General features: G+C 39.4%; 3 protein-coding genes across 3 annotated transcripts in view; 2 read left to right on the forward strand and 1 right to left on the reverse strand.

Annotated features, from left to right (window-relative positions):
• The window catches only part of LOC144515288 (extracellular calcium-sensing receptor-like), a 193,621-nt gene that overhangs the window by 35,649 nt on the left and 139,156 nt on the right, over positions 1–18,816 (reverse strand). The gene's annotated exons all lie outside the window — the stretch shown is intronic.
• On the forward strand, positions 1,747–5,615 carry LOC144515293 (extracellular calcium-sensing receptor-like). Its single transcript, XM_078246003.1, has 6 exons — positions 1,747–1,940; positions 2,135–2,432; positions 2,601–3,395; positions 3,568–3,795; positions 3,994–4,117; positions 4,708–5,615. The coding sequence occupies exons 1-6, from the start codon at positions 1,852–1,854 to the stop codon at positions 5,613–5,615; spliced, it is 2,442 nt and encodes an 813-aa protein (XP_078102129.1). The 5' UTR covers positions 1,747–1,851.
• LOC144515292 (extracellular calcium-sensing receptor-like) lies at positions 10,995–14,733 on the forward strand. The gene is made up of 6 exons (XM_078246002.1): positions 10,995–11,188; positions 11,377–11,674; positions 11,840–12,628; positions 12,795–13,022; positions 13,210–13,333; positions 13,820–14,733. Exons 1-6 carry the CDS (start codon positions 11,100–11,102, stop codon positions 14,731–14,733), a joined length of 2,442 nt encoding a protein of 813 aa, XP_078102128.1. The 5' UTR covers positions 10,995–11,099.

The raw sequence follows: 18,816 nt of genomic DNA on the forward strand, positions 1-18,816 counted from the left end.
AGCAGGGATGTGCCCCGAGCTGGCATCTTGGGGCCGATGTTGTGGCCGAGGCGCCGCTCTCCAGGAGGAACGTTTCCGCGTCCTTTCCGCTTAAAGGTGCGGTCCAAACAACTCAGCAGGGGCTATGGGGCCGTCCAAGAGCTCACGCCTGTTATTGGCTGGGAGCTGTGACCTGCACAGGCAGATGTTCCACTGTGACATGTGCAGCCAGATGTCGCTAGCTCCGGAGGAGAGCCAAAGGCTTAGCGGTCATGGCGGAGACAGCATAGGACAGCAGAGCGATATTGTTCTGCGCCGCGGTCACATAGGGCGGCACACAGTTGCGAGCGGTCGGTAGGCAGGCATGGACCTGGTCATGGGGAGACGCCGGTGTGGGCTTCCATCAGCCAAAGGGTGAAGCCTATACGAAATAGAATCCATAATGATGAATGCATAAATTAAGTTATGCAATGTTCAATATCTCTGCATCACTTCAAGCTAGCGTCATTCTGATTGTTTAGCACGAAAGCTAACACCTGTGTGGGCCTTTCCAAAGAGGTCTTCAGTGTGATCGTATTTCCGAAGCTTTGAAATCCAACCTGCAACTGTCTTTTCAGAGACATTGCGCAATAATTCCATAACGATAAATCCATGTCACGCTTTTCTAGGACAGGAACCCAAAAGCAGACAAGGACAAGGTAAGTAGAGTGGAAAAAAGGTAAGTATTTATTTGGTTTTGGTACGTGGAAGCAGGGGAATCCAGCTGGTGAGGCAGTGGGTGGAATTGAGTCGGCTGATGGATTAGTGCAGACTCAGTAATAAAGGTGATGCAGACGACCAGACGGTGATGGAGAGAATCTTCCAGGTCCCAAAACTGAAGACAGAGGAACAGGCAGATTAGCAACGGTAAAACGTCACAAAAGAGCAGAACAAACTTCTCAAACTTACTAACTGGCACGCTAGCAAACATACTGGTGAAGATAACAATCCGGCAGGGAATGGATGTCAGTTCACGGCTTAAATGGTGGAGAGGTGATGATCAGGACCAGGTTTGCAGATTGCAGATGAGATACAGGTGAGTGTGACTGCAGATTCTCCCGCCTTGCTTCGTCGCCAGGCAACTACACAGGATGCGTTCAGGAACACAGAAAAACACAGACTCACAGGTGAAAACAGAAACTGAGGTAGAAAGTGAACCTAGGAAGCAGGATTCCTGACAATCCACAACTGAACTAGTGTTAATTCATTTTTTCCTATGAAATGAGAATACAACTTTAGCAGATAAACTTGTCCATGAACAGATACATTTTATTCGGCAATGGTGTTTAACAATAAGGACAACAACTCCCATAATCCCATGCAACTTCATGTTCACGTCATCAAAAGTCTGTACATCCATTGTTTTGATTGAGAGATTACATATTGTACGTTTTGAGATGACACACGACTAAATGGAATGAAATAACACGTGAAAATAAAAAGGTTTTGTGATGACAATCAAAATGACTTCAGAAATTGGCGCGTTATTCATATGCCACTTGGTGATACCAGGCTATTAAGGCCCAAAAATATTTTTTCTGTTTGGGCACCACCTTCCTCTAGCCCCGCCTGCTACTGTATCATAGTTCCATTATTAGATTTTATGCTGCAAAAATGTATAAATACCAGTGCAAGCTTTTGATTTACATGAATGTGATGCCACCCTGTGATTTAGCTCTCTTAGACAGTATGACGTCCACACAAAGGTGGCCAGAGCAGGGTTGGGCACTCTTACAGCTGTTGCTGGTGGCATCTTTCTCTCAGGCTGAGGAGCCGGTGTGCAGGCAGAGAGGGGATCCTGAGAACCCCCAGCTATCTAAGAATGGGGACATTATGTTGGGGGGAATCTTCTCTTTCCACAGCAGCTGGATAAACAGACAGGACACATACAGGCACAAACCACAGCCACTGGAATGCACCAGGTAAATGTTTTACATATAAATCTATTTAGATTTGAAATATTTAAGTGGAAAGTTGTACATATACAAAGAAGTTATTAGGCTGTGTATAACAATGAGAAATAGACCCTATTGTGTGTTCATTTTTTTATTTGCTGTGCTACTGTTTCACAATATATTGTTTGCAATTCCAACTATTTGTAACTGTCCACATCAAGTTTCAATTTCAGAGATTTACAGTATGCCCAGGCTATGCTCTTTGCCATAGAGGAGATTAATAACAGCACAGAACTACTGCCTGGTATCTCTCTGGGCTATAAGATCTATGATGTCTGTGGCTCCATTGCCAGAAGTGTAAGGGTTGCACTGGCCTTGGCTAATGGTAATGAGGTGTTATCTGCACTCACCGAGGCACCATGTACCAGACCTGCACAAGTGCAGGCCATTATGGGAGAGACCTCTTCCTCTCCTTGCATGGCTGTAGCTACTGTCATCGGACCCTTTCATATCCCAATGGTGGGTAAGAATGGAAAAAATAAAAGCATATATGTACAAATATATGTATTATGTTGTAATTATTCCACATGGTCATAGAAAAAAAGGGATTTTAAAAGAATGACAGTGTGCTGTGAAAACGTTTTTACTTTTCTATCTTCATGTGATATAATTTCATCTTTCCTTTAGATCAGCCACTTTGCTACTTGTGCTTGTCTGAGCGATAAAACCAAGTACCAATCCTTTCTCAGAACAATACCCAGTGATTACTACCAGAGCAGAGCCCTGGCCCAGTTGGTGTGGCACTTTGGTTGGACTTGGGTTGGAGCTATTAGATCAAATGAAGATTATGGCAATAATGGCATGGCCATATTCACAGAAACTGCCCAGCATCTGGGCATCTGTTTGGAGTACTCTGTATCTTTCTTTAGAACAGATCCACCAGACAAAATACAGAAGATAATTAACATCATCAAGGCTTCCACTTCCAAGGTGATAGTCACTTTTCTCTCCCACATGGATATTGATATAATAATATCTGAGATGTCTAACCACAACTTGACTGGGTACCAGTGGGTAGGCACTGAGGCCTGGATCTCTGATTCCCACACTGCAGTAATGGATAATAATCACATTCTGGATGGTGCCATAGGCCTGTCCATCCCCAAAGCACACGTCAGTGGTATGAGAGAGTTCATGTTGGATGTGAAGCCACTGAATTCATCTAGTAATGAAATGTTTTCAGAGTTTTGGGAGACATTATTTAGCTGTAAATTCAAACAGTCCAAATCTTCAGCAGGGAATCAGAGAGAATGTACTGGCCATGAAGATCTGACTGGAGTGCAAAACAGCTTCATTGATATGTCGCTCATGCCTATCTTTAACAATGTTTATAAAGGAGTGTATGCTGTGGCCCACGCACTTCATAATATTCTCAGCTGTAACAAAACCTGTAACAACAAGATGCAGCTAGATCCATTGACGGTGAGTTGAAAACGAACTACTTAAATAATAGTTTTTACAGTAAGTTACATTAACAAGGAAAACATTTTAAAATGTGAAATAAAATAGTTGCAGTCAGTCTATCATGCTGTTAGTCAATAGGGCTACAACATGTTTGTCAGATAATAATACATGTGGATACATATCTTCTTAGATTTTACAGCAAATAAAAATGATTCAGTTCAAAACTAAGGAAGGAGATGAGGTTTACTTTAATGAGAATGGAGACCCAGCAGCAAAGTATGAAATTATAAACTGGCAGCCAACAGAACATGGCATTGTGGACTTTGTCACAGTTGGTCTTTATGATGCATCTTTACCTGCAGACGAACAGCTGAATCTGCAAAATAAGTCTGTAATTTGGGCACAGAACTCACAACAGGTAAGCTACAATGGTATCACCATTGTAACTGTTGTAACTGTTAATTACTGTAAATTTCAAATTAAAACTTTCAATAAGTTATTAGCTATAGTTATTATATAATAATGCTTGGTTGTCATAATAGAGGCTTGCAAAGCCAACACCTTGTCAAAGTGAACGCCCATACATTTGTTTTTCATAGTTGTTTTTTTCATGCAGGTGCCTTTGTCAGTTTGCAGTGAGAAATGTCCTCCAGGAACTCGCAAGGTTCTCCAGAAAGGAAAGCCTGTTTGCTGCTATGACTGTTTAACATGTGCAGAAGGAGAAATAAGCAACATTACAGGTACAGTAATTTATCTGTTGAAAGTTATAAAAATGATCATTAAAGGGTCAGCTCACTCAAAATACATGGCCATCCTTATACAATTACTGGTCCCTCATCAAGAGTTGCATTTGCATAATAAGCAATATTCAAATTAAAGCTATATATTTGTCTGTTTTAAGGGAAATGACAACTAGCCTATTGAAGAACAATTAATCACCTAACATGTATATATACAAACACATAAGACATTAAAACAGGATTGCTGTGGGACTCAAAATGTTAACTGTACCAGTATTAGACTATGCACATCAGTTTATTAACATTAACTGTAAAATCAGAAACCAAAGTCTGTGACTCCTTAAATCTCATATTTTCCTAGTTTTCAACTAGCCTATATATTACAAGAGCTTTATAGAATTCCTGAAATGTAGTTATGGCTCATGAAACTATGGAACTATGAAACATTTCTGGGGCCACCAGTGCTTATGAAATCCAAATCATTTATGACGAAACAATGCAATCTTAGTCTTATATGCAAAGAAAAGATGTAAGGTTGAGACAAAACAAAAGACAAATGTACTGAGAAAGTCTAATAACTGCTGTTTCAGATTCTATCACCTGTGTGCGATGCCACCCTGAGTTCTGGTCAAATGAGAGAAGAGATGCTTGTGTGAAGAAGGTGGCAGAGTTTCTATCATATGAAGAGATTATGGGATCGCTGCTCACTGCAGCATCCTTATTTGGAACATGCATCACTGCTGTTGTGGCATTCATTTTCTTCAGATACAGGAAAACTCCTATTGTCAGGGCCAACAACTCTGAGCTGAGCTTCTTGCTTCTTTTCGCCCTCACTCTGTGTTTCCTGTGTTCTCTGACCTTCATAGGCCGGCCCTCTGAGTGGTCCTGCATGCTGCGACACACAGCATTCGGCATCACCTTTGTTCTCTGTATCTCTTGTGTTCTGGGGAAAACTATAGTGGTGTTGATGGCCTTCAAGGCCACACTTCCAGGTAGTAATGTCATGAAATGGTTTGGGCCTGCACAGCAGAAACTCAGTGTTGTGGGCTTCACTGTTATACAAGTTATCATATGTATCCTCTGGTTAACAATTTCTCCTCCTTTTCCATTTAAGAATCTTAAGATATTCAAGGACAAAATCATCTTAGAATGCGCTCTGGGCTCAGCTGTAGGTTTTTGGGCTGTACTTGGGTACATAGGACTTCTGGCCATGTTATGTTTCTTTCTTGCTTTTCTGGCTCGAAAACTGCCTGATAATTTTAATGAAGCCAAATTCATCACCTTTAGCATGCTGATATTCTGTGCAGTATGGATCACTTTTATCCCAGCGTATGTCAGCTCTCCTGGGAAGTTCAGTGTTGCTGTGGAGATATTTGCTATTCTGGCCTCCAGTTTTGGACTGCTATTTTGTATTTTCATTCCAAAATGTTATATTATCTTACTGAAACCAGAGAAGAATACAAAAAAGAATATAATGGGGAAAGGGGTACCAAAATAATTATGAAACCCTAAAATAATATGGCGGCAAAGGCTTTTTATGCCATTATAATCATTTGTTAAGCAGACTGTCAAGTAGACATCTATCTTAATTAAAAATGTCTGATGCATCACCAATCACTCCCTACCATTGAAGCTGTCAAACACAAGCAGTGTCTGCAGGTGGCGCACAGTTTTTAATTAAAAAAAACCTCTAATGCGGAAGCTACGTTTTCTCATGTAATGGGCTCATAAAATGATCTATCACCCTTTTCAAGGTTTATATTTTTGTCACTGTATAGGCCTATTGTCTGGATCCCAAGGTCAAGAAACTACATGTTAAATGCTTGTACTTAAAGAATACATTTTTTCCCATTTGTACAATATGTACAGTATCAACAAAACGGAAATACAATTAAAATATTGCATGAAATATGCATACTTTTTTTCTTGCTTTTCACAGAAATAAAAAAAATAATTCAATAGTAGTTTTATATTACAGTACATAACAAAATTGTTGTGTAGTACACATTTCAAAATGTATTTTTCAATGTTAGCATATGATTAAATGTATCAGAGTTCATTAATTCTTCATTAAAGATATACACAATAAAATCCCTTAGGCATAGTCTGTGTCTCTATGTATCTAGAACCATACAATTAATTTAAGGTAAAGATAAACAGATTTTAACAACACAGACTAATTCAGAGAATCTCACTGAGCTATAGAAATTTCTATACTTTGTTGGCTCATGCTCAGTCCTTTTCCAGTTTTCACAATTACAATATATTACAGTTTTTTTCAACTGCTTACACACAAAATCTTTTCATGTTCATTTTTGAAACCTCTCACTCAAAGTGCAAAATTACACAGCAAATCTCCAAAACCATGAGCTATTTCTCAGCCTTTCACTCAGTTTTCAATTTCATAAAACACTTTTTTTTTAAAACACTACACACAATTCTCTACCTAAGACACAAAAATCTAACAGGAAGTGACTTGCTTTCTTTTTCTAAACACAACCAATCAAAATGCTACACTTATTACCAGGGCACACAACAGTCCTCACATGTGCAAACACATTATGTCGTAACTGAACACTAACCAATCACTGCTTTAGTATAGGCATATACAGAGGTCAAAGGTCAGAATACCTGTTTTGAACAATGGATGCCAACAATAGACAGAGAGCAAGGGGAGGAGGAGGGACAGACAGGGGACGACAACGAGGAGGAGGGAAGAAGAGGAAGGAGAGCCATCTCTGATGAGATCAGGGCCACACTTATTCATCATGTGATCAACCACGGATTGACCATGAGAGAAGCCCATCTTGAGTAGCTTAACAATCGCGTCCATACTGCATGCAACTATCTAATGACTATTTACATTGTTTTTACAGTGCACTTTTCAACCCCTCTCAGCAGATTACTTTCACTCTAGAACATTGTAAATGTAGATATAGGCCTATGAAAGACAAAAGAGCTGTAGATTTAGAACACCAGTGTGTACATGGTATATCCAAAAATTTACTATTATGAAAAAAGTGTTTGCCGTTTGATGCAAATGCTTCATTTTGAGATGTGTTTATGGTATTTTGAATGCAGTGTTTCATTTTGAAGGAGATGTGAGGCATTTTGCATTTTGGGTGTGCAGTTTTGGGACTTGTGTGTAGAGTTTTGAAAAAAAGGAGACTGATGAACCGCCAAAATGTAAGCATGCTAACATGCAAAAGTAACAGCAGCATGTTGGGTTTAATGTTTTTTGCATTTATGTTAAAGCAGTAAGTGTAAGCATGGTACAGTAATACAAACTCAAAAAAATTAACTCATTAAAATACAGCTTAAACTGCTGTAATTTTAAGGCCGACAACTGACATTTGAAACAATGCAAATGCAAACACAGACACAAACAGTGATCAGACATCTTAATTTTACTAATGTGAGCTGATTTGTTTCCCCGAATATATCTGTACTGGCCAGTGAGATTTAACCGTGTAAATGATAAAATCTGTAAATGTGAAAAACAATATATTACTACTATGTGTGTATGATAATATGTGTTTTACACAATCATCCACCGCATCCATATAGTAAAATAAAGGTACGTGATTTTTGCACTTGTACATTTATTTTTCTTATTATTATTTGACTCTACATGTCACATCATTCTTATGGATCAAAATAAACATTTCAACACGCCTGATTTACCATGTGACATTTAATTTGGTGTTATTGTTATTTTTCAGTCAAAGAGATGTTTATTAGTCAGCTGGTATACCTCTTAGGCCCTCTTTAATTAAAAACAAATTGTTGTTAGATGCTTGTTAGTTTATGAAACACTTTAGACCTCTCCAGAGGTTGTGTCTTTTGGGGGCTGATTTAGTAGGCGCACATGTGGTGAAGTGCATGTGCGTCATGCATACCGACCTAATCCTCAGGCTCTTCCCACTCACAAGCGTCTAACAAACTAAAAAACTCCCTCTAGAGTTCAAAGTGTCTCCAACGTGTCTCCACACCTGTTTTCTCAGCTCACACTGTAAACTTCCCATCAGGGCTGTTGCATCATGATCCCCTCAAGACTGTGCCCTGGAGCATTTGACCATGATGCTGCCTTTTAAACTTAACAAACTTCAATAATGCATTAAAGAAAGAAAGACATTAAATAAAAGTTTCTATGTCTTTGTTTTTAAAATGTGGCAATGGAAATCAACTCTTCAATCATGTGATGTGCTGAATGGTTGACAGAAAACATCCCATTAGATGTCAGATCAATTCCTAAAATAGATAATACAGTTTAGTTTTGACAATAACTTCTTGTTATGAAACATTTTACAATGTTTTAGTCATATGATTTGAACAACCCAGTATCACGGCAGTTCGTGTAAATGTCATGTTATTTTTAATCTATTGATACGTGTTCACGGGCACGTTCTTGTCGTTTTTTACGTGTAAATGTCACGTTATTTTTACGTGTTAATGGGCACGTTTTTTTACCGGGAGACGGCCGAAAAGGACGCCCCATATGCCGGTAGGCGGACGCGATGCAGCCCTGGGGACACAGGCGGGAGACGGCCGGGGGAGACGGCCGAAAAGGATGCCCCATATGCTGGGAAGCGGCCGCCGGGGGACGCGCGACAATAACGGGATGGCAGAGGTTGGGTTTAGGAAAAACACTACGGGGAAAGGGCGCCTCACACGCCGGGAGACGGCCGCGGTGGATATATATATATATATATAAATATATATATATATATATTTGGATAAGGCTCCCATAAAAAGCACAATTTATATTTCAGAGAAAAGCACCAAAGAGACGAGTGGCCTGGACAGTGTAGATCGGCACAGCAGAAAAGCTCATGCGAGCAGCCTAGAGACTAAAGAGTAGGAGAAACACGACTGATGATCTGTAAGATATGGCTGGGTGTCAGCTGAGATGGGCGACTGATGATCTGGTTGGGTGTAGACAGTGACGGCCGACTGACGATCTGGCTGGCCATCAGTGGAGATGGCAGATTGATGATCTAATTGGCCGTCTGCATAGAGGGTCTATTAATAATCCGACTGGGGGTCTGTGATGATGGCATAGTCCAAGCCTGCTTTAAGGGGACTCCACGCAGCTACCCCAAAAATGGCAAGGTGAAACCAGACATCAAGGTGGCTCCTCAAGGGGCAGCCTCTAGCTCACCCAGTAAGAGCGTTCGCCCCATGTAGGCTGAGTCCTTTGCAGCGACGGGGATCCGACCTGCTGCCCTTTGCTGCGTGTCATCTCCCATCTCTCTCCCCCTTTCCGGTCTATCCACTGTCACTATATAATAAAGGGAAAAAGCCCCCCCCCCCAAAAGAAGAAAAAAGGTGGCTCCTCAACAGGCCAATTGAAGGCTCATAGGTTTCAGGAGATACAGAATAGGGGCAGGCAGGTGGTGAGGTAGCAGGCTCAGGACAGGCAGGGCAGAAGGCGTGGCTACCGAGGCCATTGGCTTTCTGTGCCTCCGCTGCCCAGTGCCAAAAACCACCAGACAAAAACCTCTGCCATCCCCGCCAATGTCCTGCCAGATCTTCAGGCAGGCCAGGTTGCAGGCTGAAGGCTAGCATCCCTGGTTGCAGGCTGGATATCACCTAACTAAGGTGCAAAGGAGGCTGCAGTGATGGGTTCAGAAGAAAAATACTGAAAAACACTGCCACCTGATAAATACCACAAATTTAGAGTTAGTGTTTCCAGAAGCAGCGAGGGACTTCAAGAAGCCTTGGTCAACATTTAGAAAAAGTTCCTTGGTAATTCTAAACTCATGCCAAGAAAATGGCAGGCAAGGTTGGTGACCTTGGTTGGTTTTGGCCAGATGGTCCTGTCACGCAAGTGAGTACAAGGCAACAAAGGAGATAAGAAGACTTCAGTGATTGTGTTACAAAATTAAAATACAAAAGTGTACTGGCATGGGTAGCTAGCTCAAACAGAAGGAACTGAGGAAGGGGAACAGGAATGGGGCAGGCAAGATGTACACGCAGACAGGCAGGCACGAACAGTCAGATACAGTTTCAGGAACATGTACAGGTTCAGTTTCAGGTACATATGGCTGGAAAGCAAGGCACTGGCCGGAAAATATCCTGGAGGGCTGATAAGGGAAAGTGGTGACAGGTGAGCAGGTAGAAGTGAGAGTCAGGTGACTGGGACAGGCGGGATGGTCTGAGTGCATCTGGTGGATGGATGGAGAAGGGCAATGCATGGGCAATTTTGCTACATTTGTTAAAGCTTAAATGAAACATAGATGGATATCATCTGTAGATACCTTTAAAGTGTCATATTGTCTGTTTAAGGGGATGCATGTAAAAGGCAAACAGGATCTGACCAAGGACTGAACCTTGGGGAACACCACTAAACAGATGAGATCAGATTAGGAGGTTTAGTTGCCAACAGCAACTGACAAACTTCCATCAGAAAGATAAAAGGAGAACCACTGCAGGGCTGACCAAGAGATACAAGCCCACTGCCTAAGTATGTTAATTAGAATTTTATGGGCCACAGTGTCAAAAGCTGCACTGAGATCCAGCAGTACCAAAGCACTGTCCTGTATAACCATTGATCAAGATATCATTGGAGCCTATGGCAATGGCTTTGAAAGGAAACTTGGAAATAGGCCTGTAACATTGGTGGAGAGAAGGTTCGAGATTTGATTTTTAACCTGCCATGTTTTCAAAGGCCCAAAACCCTTTTGCTGTTTGGGCACCTCCCCCCTACAGAGATAAAACATCACTGTTCTAGCATTATTTCCCATGCTGCTTCAAAATGTACAAATACCACAGCAAGTTTTGGATTTACATTACAGTACATGTGATGCCACCCAGTGATTTAGCTCTCTTAGACAGTATGCCATCCACACAGAGGTGGCCAGAGCAGGGTTGGGCACTCTTACAGCTGTTGCTGGTGGCATCTTTCTCTCAGGCTGAGGAGCCGGTGTGCAGGCAGAGAGGGGATCCTGAGAACCCCCAGCTATTTAAGAATGGGGACATTATGTTGGGGGGAATCTTCTCTTTCCACACCAGCTGGAAAGACAGACAGGACACCTACAGGCAAAAACCCCTGCCACTGGAATGCACAAGGTAAATTATACAGTATAAATCTATTTAGATTTAAAATGTATAAAGAAGAAAGTCAAACTTTTAAAGTAACAAATATTCCTTGTTTTTTTTCTATTAATACTATCAAATACTTTAATTTACTATGCTATTGTTTCTATGTCATTGACACATTTCAACTATTATTTATTATTATAACTGTGTGCATCCAGTTTGAATTTCAGAGGTTTTCAGTTTGCCCAGGCTATGCTCTTTGCCATAGAGGAGATTAATAACAGCACAGAACTACTACCTGGTATCTCTCTGGGCTATAAGATCTATGATTCCTGTGCCTCAATTGCCAGAAGTGTGAGGGTTGCACTGGCCTTGGCTAATGGTAATGATATATTGTCTGCACTCTCCGAGGCACCGTGTACTAGAACTGCCCAATTGCAGGCCATTATGGGAGAGACCTCTTCCTCTCCTTGCATGGCTATATCTACTGTCATCGGACCCTTTCATATCCCAATGGTGGGTAAGATTGGAAGAAATGAAATTATATTTGTGAAAAAATATTATTATTATTCAAATCAGCTGGTCATAGCAAAAGGGGATTTAAAATAATTGTATTTGCTGTACAAATGTTTCATATTTTGCATCTCTATCTTAGAATTTCTTTCTTTCTTTTCCTTTTAGATCAGCCACTTTGCTACTTGTGCTTGTCTGAGTGATAAAACCAAGTACCCATCCTTTCTCAGAACAATACCCAGTGATTACTACCAGAGCAGAGCCCTGGCCCAGTTGGTCAAGCACTTTGGATGGACTTGGGTTGGAGCTATTAGAACAAATGATGATTATGGCAACAATGGCATGTCCATATTCACAGAAACAGCCCAGCATCTGGGCATCTGTCTGGAGTACTCTGTAGCTTTCTTTAGAACAGATCCACCAGACAAAATACAAAAGATCATTAACATTATCAAGGCATCCACTTCCAAGGTGATTGTCGCTTTCCTCTCCCATAAGGATATGGATGTGCTAATACACCACTTATCCGACCATAACCTGACTGGGTACCAGTGGGTAGGCAGTGAGAGCTGGATCTTTGATTTCCAAATTGCAGCCATGGATATTAATCACATTCTGGATGGTGCCATAGGCCTGTCCATCCCCAAAGCACATGTCAGTGGCATGAGAGAGTTCATGTTGGATGTGAAGCCGCTCAATTCATCTAGTAATGAAATGTTTTCAGAGTTTTGGGAGACATTATTTAGCTGTAAGTTCAAACCGTCAAAATCAGGGAATCAGAGAGAATGTACTGGCCATGAAGATCTGACTGGAGTGCAAAACAGCTTCACTGATATGTCGCTCATGCCTATCTTTAACAATGTCTATAAAGGAGTGTATGCTGTGGCCCACGCACTTCATAATATTCTCAGCTGTAACAAAACCTGTAACAACAAGGTGCAGCTAGCTCTATTTACGGTGAGTTGAACACCAACATTTCATATAGTTTAAAGTAAGTCACATTAACAAGGAAAATTGTTAAAATTCTGAAAGATAAATGATTGCCATCTGTTTATCATGCTATTGATCCAATAGACCTACATCTTTGTCAGATAATGATACATATGGATACATGTCTTCTTAGATTTTACAGCACATAAAAAAGATTAAGTTCAAAACTAAGGAAGGAGATGAGGTTTACTTTAATGAGAATGGAGACCCAGCAGCAAAGTATGAAATTATAAACTGGCAGCCAACAGAACATGGCATTGTGGACTTTGTCACAGTTGGTCTTTATGATGCATCTTTACCTGCAGACGAACAGCTGAATCTGCAAAATAAGTCTTTAATTTGGGCACAGAACTCACAACAGGTAAGTTACAATGTGATCACTGTAATTGTTAACAGTTTATGTCAATTGCTACAGTTGTATTAGTAATTAGTTATCATTATTGTATCATAATGATTGGTTTTCATGCATTACATAAATAATAGAGGCTTGCAAAGACAACACCTTGTGAATACGTATATATTTTCTCATAGTTGTTTTGTTCATGCAGGTGCCTTTGTCAGTTTGCAGTGAGAAATGTCCTCCAGGAACTCGCAAGGTTCTCCAGAAAGGAAAGCCTGTTTGCTGCTATGACTGTTTAAGATGTGCAGAGGGAGAAATGAGCAACATTACAGGTGTAGTAATATTGGTAAAATGTCATAAAAAAGGTAATTAGGTCAGTTCACTCAAATTACATGACAGGCCTACAGTATTTACTCAGTGGTATCTGAGCATGCAGATAGTTTTGGACTCAGCTTCTGAGGTTTTTGACATCTCTTGTCTCTGAAACTGCAATAATTGCATTGAGAGTGGATGAAAATGTGTTTGTGCAGCAGCCCTGAAAATTGATATTTGAATATCTATATTTATAATGGTTAGTTATTAAGAAGTAAAACAAAACAAACAAAAACAATAAGAAATACCTCACTGTATCTTGTAAAATCCAAATCATCTATAGTGATACCATGCTGAACATGTAAAACTGTCATAAGGCTATCCATTTATAATCTGGTAATTATGTAGTCTGTTTTGTATGCATTGCAAACATTTAACATAGAGACAAAACAAAAGACAAATGTATTGAGCAAGTCTAATAACTGCTTTAATATTATTTTTTTCAGATTCTATCACATGTGTGCGATGCCACCCTGAGTTCTGGTCAAATGAGAGAAGAGATGCTTGTGTGGAGAAGGAGGCAGAGTTTCTATCATATGAAGAGATTATGGGAGCGCTGCTCACTGCAGCATCCTTATTTGGAACATGCATCACTGCTGTTGTGGCATTCATTTTCTTCAGATACAGGAAAACTCCTATTGTCAGGGCCAACAACTCTGAGCTGAGCTTCCTGCTGCTCTTCTCCTTGACTCTGTGTTTCCTGTGTTCTCTGACCTTCATAGGCCGGCCCTCTGAGTGGTCCTGCAAGCTGCGACACACAGCATTCGGCATCACCTTTGTTCTCTGTATCTCTTGTGTTCTGGGGAAAACTATAGTGGTGTTGATGGCCTTCAAGGCCACACTTCCAGGTAGTAATGTCATGAAATGGTTTGGTCCTACACAGCAGAAACTCAGTGTTGTGGGTTTCACTCTTATACAAGTTATCATATGTATCCTCTGGTTAACAATTTCTCCTCCTTTTCCATTTAAGAATTTTGATGAATCTAAGGACAAAATCATCTTAGAATGCGCTCTGGGCTCAGCTGTAGGTTTTTGGGCTGTACTTGGGTACATAGGACTTCTGGCCATGTTATGTTTCATTCTTGCTTTTCTGGCTCGAAAACTGCCTGATAACTTCAATGAAGCCAAATTCATCACCTTTAGCATGCTGATATTCTGTGCAGTATGGATCACTTTTATCCCAGCGTATGTCAGCTCTCCTGGGAAGTTCAGTGTTGCTGTGGAGATATTTGCTATTCTGGCCTCCAGTTTTGGACTGCTCTTTTGTATTTTTATTCCAAAATGTTATATTATCTTACTGAAACCAGAGAAGAATACAAAAAAGAATATAATGGGGAAAGGGGTACCAAAATCATTCTGAAACCCTAAAATGATATGATGGCAAGGCTTTTTTTGTCATTATGATCAGGCTGTTAAGCATCTATCTTCATTTATTAAGAACTCCTTTTGTTGTTCTACTGTAGTATTACTGTAGTTTGGCAAAGAAAATGCCTGATGCATCACCAATACTCCACTGTCAAGCACAAGAAATGCCTGTGGATGGTGCACAATTATCCAAAACCTGTAATGCGGAAGCTATGTTTAAATGTAATTGGCTCATAAAATGATCTATCAAAGGGTTTATATCTTTGTCACTGTATACTGTCTGGTTCCCAAGGTCAAGAACCTCCACATTAAATGCTTGAATAACTTAAACAAATACATTTGTCCATTTGTACAATATGTACTGTATCAATATATGTATCTGAAATTTGCACTTTTGTCTTGTTTTTCACAACAATGACAAAATATTCATGAACTCATTAGCATATTTATATTACAGTACAAAACACAATCGTGCAGGACACATTTCAGAATGTATCAGTCAATGTTAGCGTATGATTCAACGTACCAGGAAATAATGACTTCTTACATAAACATAATTGAAACACTAAAGCAGCCTGTCACTCTCATTTATGTAGAACCTTATAATTTATCTAAGATAAAGACAGACAGTTCAACATGCTATATGTACGCACTAAATATGTTTTATTTGAATAAATTTTCACAGTTACAATATATTGAATGTCCAGCAGTTGGCAGTAAAAACAGCACAAATGTTAGAATGCTAACATGCAGAAGTTGGGGTTAAATGGTTTTTTTGCATGCATGTTAATGCAATAAGTGTAAGCATGGTGATACAAACTAAAAGTACATGAAGTACTCCCGAGGCTCATTAAAATACAGCTTTAACTGCTGTAATTTTCAGTACCCTCAAAGAAAGCCCTTAGAATGTATTAAAATGGCTTGAAGTTCATCTACTGTAGACAATTAAGGCAGACAATTGACATTTCAAACAATTGCAATATATATAATATATTAGGGCTGTCAGTGTTAGCGCGTTAATCACAAGCTTTTTATTTTCCAAAATTCCCGGACGGCTCGTAGACAAGTCGAAAGCCATATGCACATTGTGTAAAGCCGAATTAAAATATCACCGAAGCATGTCAAGCTTGAGCTTCCACCTACGGAGCTAAGCATAGTAGTACAGTTGACGTGATGCTACCTGCTAGCGGGCTAAACGGGTGGCAACTAACTGCAGACCTGTCAGCATCGTAGAGGACTCGGGTCTTAAAGACATACTACGGTTGACCTGTCTCGTTGCCGTCGAGGGAGACAGTAGTTTCACTTTACACATACATGGAGAAAGCAGCCACACTGGAACTGCTGCAAGGTGCTGCAAACGCTGTGTCATTAACCGGTGATCACTGGACGTCAGTGACTAATCAACATTATTTAGGAGTTACTAAACACTATTTTGACTCTAGTAAGGATAGGGATTTTTAGTTTTTTAGTTAGGTACTTGGAGGAATTGTGCAATAATGACAGATTCACACATTTTTCTTTTGTTTACAGTAAATAAATAATTACAAATCTTAAAATCAAGTTCATAAAGTAACTTTCTTTGCATTCATATGATTCCCAATCAAGATACACTGGTAAAAAATGCTTTCCATTGTTAATATGTACTTAAAAACTGTTCTGAAATGCAAAATAATAGAATTTTAATCATGTGATAAAATATGCGATTAATCGCGATTAACTATAGACATTCAGCAATTAATCGCGATTAAAAAATGTTAATCCTTTGACAGCCCTAATATATATATATATATATATATATATATAGAGATATATCTGGCCAGTAAGATTTAACTGTGTAAAAAATAGAATCTGTAAATGTGAAAACAATATATTACTATTATGTGTGTATGGTAATATGTGTTTTACACAATGATCCATCCCATGCATAAAAAAACTGTTAAATGATTTTGGCCCATGTACATTTATTTTTTACATATATTTTACATTTTATTATTTGACCCTACATGTCACATTATTCTTAGGGAACTCTGCATTTGGATAAGGGAATTAAAGTTACAAATTTGACAACTGATCCAAATAAACAATTCAACATGCCTGTTTTGGCAAAGCATTGGGCCATGTGATATTTAATTTGGTGTTATTGTTATTTTTTTGTCAAAGAGATGTTTATTAGTCAGCTGGTATACCTCTTAGGCTCTGTTTAATTAAAAACAAACTGTTGTTAGATGCTTGTTAGTTTATGAAACACTTTAGACCTCTCCAGAGGGCCTTTTGGGAGCTGATTTAGTAGGAGCACATGTGGTGAAGTGCAGGTGCTTCAGGCCTGACCGACTTACACCTCAGGCTCTTCCCACTTACAAGCGGTCTAACAAACTAACAAACTCCCTCTAGAGTTCAAAGTGTCTCCAGCCTGCCTCCACACCTGTCCTCTAGGCTCACACTGGAAACTTCCTGCCATCAGGGCTGTTGCATCATGATCCCCTTGGAGAACTTGAGGCTTTTATTAACACTGTGCCCTGGAGCATTTGACCATGATGCTGCCTTTCAGACTAACAAACTTCAACAATGAATTAAAAAAAGAAAGACATTCACTGTAAACACAGATTTAGTTGTAATTAAACTTTTTAGTGGTCACTACTTATTCTTTCATGTTTTGTTGAAAACCAGATTCATTACTAAATCATATTAGTTGTTTGTAATAATCAGCTTAAGTATGCAGTGCACAGATCATATTAGGCAGATACAACTAAGGATCTTATGTTTCTGTATGGGAGGGGCGGGGTCACATGAACTGTTCTGCGCTGAAGCGATGAAAAGGCTCATGGGAAAACAATATATGTTCTAAACCGTTTCTGTCCTAGTTAAAGTGTGTTTTATTAATGTTATGTTAATGTTTTGGGTGTGCATTTATGTTTATATCTGGGTTTTAGTTTTGTGTGGTTGATTTATTGTTCATCTTTATCTACATTTACTGTTGTACCATGACCGAGACCCGGGTGGGGACTGATGGCTTTTGGGCAGTGAAACTCATGTCAGAGTCGTATACAGAGTTTGGAAATTAGTTCTGTTTTGTGAGTGAAACTTCCCATGCAGTATACTGGAAAGGTATGTTGTTTTTTGTGTAATATATTGATTTTGGGAATAAGTGTATATAATGCATTGTTTTTCTAATTAGGTTATTATAAAGGAAATTAAACTACATTTTAAAGAGCAAAGTAATTTGTTAGTAGTGTTAAGTAGCCCAACGTTTTATATTTGTTATGTTACTTTGCGTGTTTAAAGCTATAGTGCGTAGTTTCTGAGTAATGACAACAAAACTATTGACGCATCCACATGATACAAGCCTTCAGTGATCGCGAACCGCCCCCACCTCTCCTCCACGCAGTTGGGAGTAGCCAAGGAGGACACGGAGGATTAAAAAAACATGATGGACTCTTCAGAAGAGGTAATAATCTTCACTTGATTTTATGCACGCGCTGGACATAGCCATACTGAGAAATACAGAGAGAGTTTTGTGGCACTGATAGTCTTAATTAGCTTTGTATCAACTCATTTGGCAATGGCTTGAATGTAACGGCCGTTCATTAATCTAAATGAAGTTATGCACTAAAGCTTTAACTTAATATGCTTATTTTAGACAACATGACTCCAGAAAAAAATAATGTATGTTTACTAATGATTTTTAGTATTGATTAATAATGTAAACTTGATTTGACTACTGCATCAACTTACCGCTCTGCGTTAATACAACTTGACCTATTAAGTTTGACCTTGTGAAAAAACTTAGACGGTTTAAGGCAACAGGTTTCCACGCAAATTTCTTATAAAGTCAACTAATTTGGGATAACAGTGTTGAATATAACTTTCTATGCCTTTGTTTTTAAAATGTGTTAATTGGAATCAAAGCTTAATGTGATGTGCTGAATGGTTGACAGCAAGCATCCAGTTAGATGTCAAACCTAAAATAGGCCGTACAGTTTACTTTTGACAATAACTCAAAAATGTATGTAGGCCTAATGAAACATTTAACAATGTTTTAGTCATATGATTTAAACCAAGCTGTCAAAATAAGTGAATA

The sequence above is a fragment of the Sander vitreus genome, chromosome 3 (genome assembly GCF_031162955.1).
Source record: "Sander vitreus isolate 19-12246 chromosome 3, sanVit1, whole genome shotgun sequence".
Taxonomy (NCBI): Eukaryota; Metazoa; Chordata; class Actinopteri; order Perciformes; family Percidae; genus Sander; species Sander vitreus.

Coding starts and splice junctions, on each gene's coding strand:
- LOC144515293 (XM_078246003.1), top strand. CDS start 1,852: ATGTTGGGGGGAATCTTCTCTTTCCACAGCAGCTGGATAAACAGACAG. Junction 1,941..2,134: donor CAGCCACTGGAATGCACCAG/GTAAATGTTTTA, acceptor GTCCACATCAAG/TTTCAATTTCAGAGATTTAC. Junction 2,433..2,600: donor GACCCTTTCATATCCCAATG/GTGGGTAAGAAT, acceptor TCTTTCCTTTAG/ATCAGCCACTTTGCTACTTG.
- LOC144515292 (XM_078246002.1), top strand. CDS start 11,100: ATGTTGGGGGGAATCTTCTCTTTCCACACCAGCTGGAAAGACAGACAG. Junction 11,189..11,376: donor CTGCCACTGGAATGCACAAG/GTAAATTATACA, acceptor GTGTGCATCCAG/TTTGAATTTCAGAGGTTTTC. Junction 11,675..11,839: donor GACCCTTTCATATCCCAATG/GTGGGTAAGATT, acceptor TTTTCCTTTTAG/ATCAGCCACTTTGCTACTTG.